This window comes from Nicotiana sylvestris, chromosome 12 (genome assembly GCF_000393655.2).
Source record: "Nicotiana sylvestris chromosome 12, ASM39365v2, whole genome shotgun sequence".
In the NCBI taxonomy this organism is placed as follows: Eukaryota; Viridiplantae; Streptophyta; class Magnoliopsida; order Solanales; family Solanaceae; genus Nicotiana; species Nicotiana sylvestris.
Genome location: NC_091068.1, coordinates 153,885,959 through 153,887,570, shown reverse-complemented (window position 1 = coordinate 153,887,570; position 1,612 = coordinate 153,885,959). Strand labels below are relative to the sequence as shown.

The following is a 1,612-nucleotide window of genomic DNA, read 5'->3' as shown; positions in this document are numbered from 1 at the left end:
GGAAAGACTACTCCTTTACCTTGATGTTTCGGAAGTTGCGGTAAGCGCTGTTTTGGTCCGAGAAGAACAAGGTAAACAATTCCCTATCTATTATGTTAGTAAATCTTTGTTAGATGTGGAGACGCGGTATCCTTAGTTAGAAAAACTTGCACTTGCATTAATCATGACATGTAGAAAGTTAAGACCTTACTTTCAGTGTCATCCTATCGCTGTAGTAACTGCCTACCCTTTACGTAATATATTACATAAGCATGAGTTATCAGGTAGGTTAGCAAAGTGGGCAATATAGTTAAGTGAATATGAAATCACACACCAACCTAGAACTGCTATAAAATCACAAGTGTTAGCTGATTTCGTGGTTGATTTTAGCTAGGGGATGCAATTAGAAGCAGAAAAAGAATTACAGGTATTCAACGAAGCTAACCCGGGAACTTGGACTTTATTCACTAATGGATCATCTAATGTAAAAGGTGCAGGTTTAGGGATTGTCTTGGTACCACCTACGGGTGAAACCATTCGACAAGCTATTAAATGTCACTCCATAACTAACAATAAAGTGGAGTATGAGGCTGTGATTGCAGGTCTAGAATTGGCACGAGAGCTTGGCATAAATCAGATTATAATCAAGAGTGATTCGCAACTCGTGGTTAATCAAATGTCGGGGACTTATACAGCTAGGGAAGCAAGGATGCAACAATACTTAGAAAAGGTACGAGAATTGACAAAGCAATTTCAAACCTGGAAAGTTATACAAATACCAAGGGATGAAAATGTTGAAGCGGACACCCTAGCTAATCTCGCATCTGCAGCTGATGTGGCAAGCGATGCAAATGCCTCAATTATACATTTATTTCATTCAGTTCTCGATCCTGATAAGAATGAGGTAAATTTTAATAATTTAACTTGAGATTGGAGGAACGAGATTGTTGCTTTTTTGCAGTATGGTATTGTCCCTGATGATAAGAAAAAAGCTCATGCGCTTCGAAAGAAGGCTGCTCGGTACTGCTTAAAGCAAGGCAATTTATATCGTAAAATGTTCGGTGGTCCCTTAGCAAGATGTCTTGGACCTTGTCAAACGGGGTATGTAATGAAAGAAATACACGAGGGATATTGCGGGAATCATGCATGAGGAAGGTCATTGGCAAGAACCTTAATTAGGGCAGGTTATTACTAGCCTAAAATGGAAGAAGCAACAAAAAGTTTTGTGACCAAATGTGATAAATGTCAAAGGTACGGTAACAATATGCATAGACCTGCGGAGTTATTACATCCGGTCATTGTGCCATGGCCATTTATGAAATGTGGAATGGATATCGTGGGTCCATTACCACAAACAAAAAGACAGGTAAAGTTTCTGCTCGTACTCACTGATTATTTTACTAAATGAGTGGAGGCAGGAGCATTTAAACATGTGCGAGAAAAGGAAGCTGATGACTATAAAATATTCATATATTATATACTTAAAAATAAATTATTTTAAATAATATATATATATATATATATATATATATATATATAATATGTCAATTATCTGTATTTTCTAATAGTATTTTGCAGGAAATAAAAATATCATGATAAAGAAAATAAAGGAATAAAAGAGAAGCACGAGGTA

The 1,612-nt window shown here is 36.5% G+C and overlaps 1 protein-coding gene across 1 annotated transcript; it reads left to right on the top strand.

Moving 5' to 3' along the window:
* The first annotated feature begins 376 nt into the window (after positions 1 to 376).
* Positions 377 to 907, top strand: LOC138883970 (uncharacterized). Its single transcript, XM_070164698.1, has one exon. The coding sequence runs from the start codon at positions 377 to 379 to the stop codon at positions 905 to 907; it is 531 nt and encodes a 176-aa protein (XP_070020799.1).
* Positions 908 to 1,612: the final 705 nt, after the last annotated feature.

Bases quoted from the DNA above. Each gene is read 5' to 3' on its own strand.
- LOC138883970 (XM_070164698.1), top strand. From the start codon at position 377: ATGCAATTAGAAGCAGAAAAAGAATTACAGGTATTCAACGAAGCTAAC.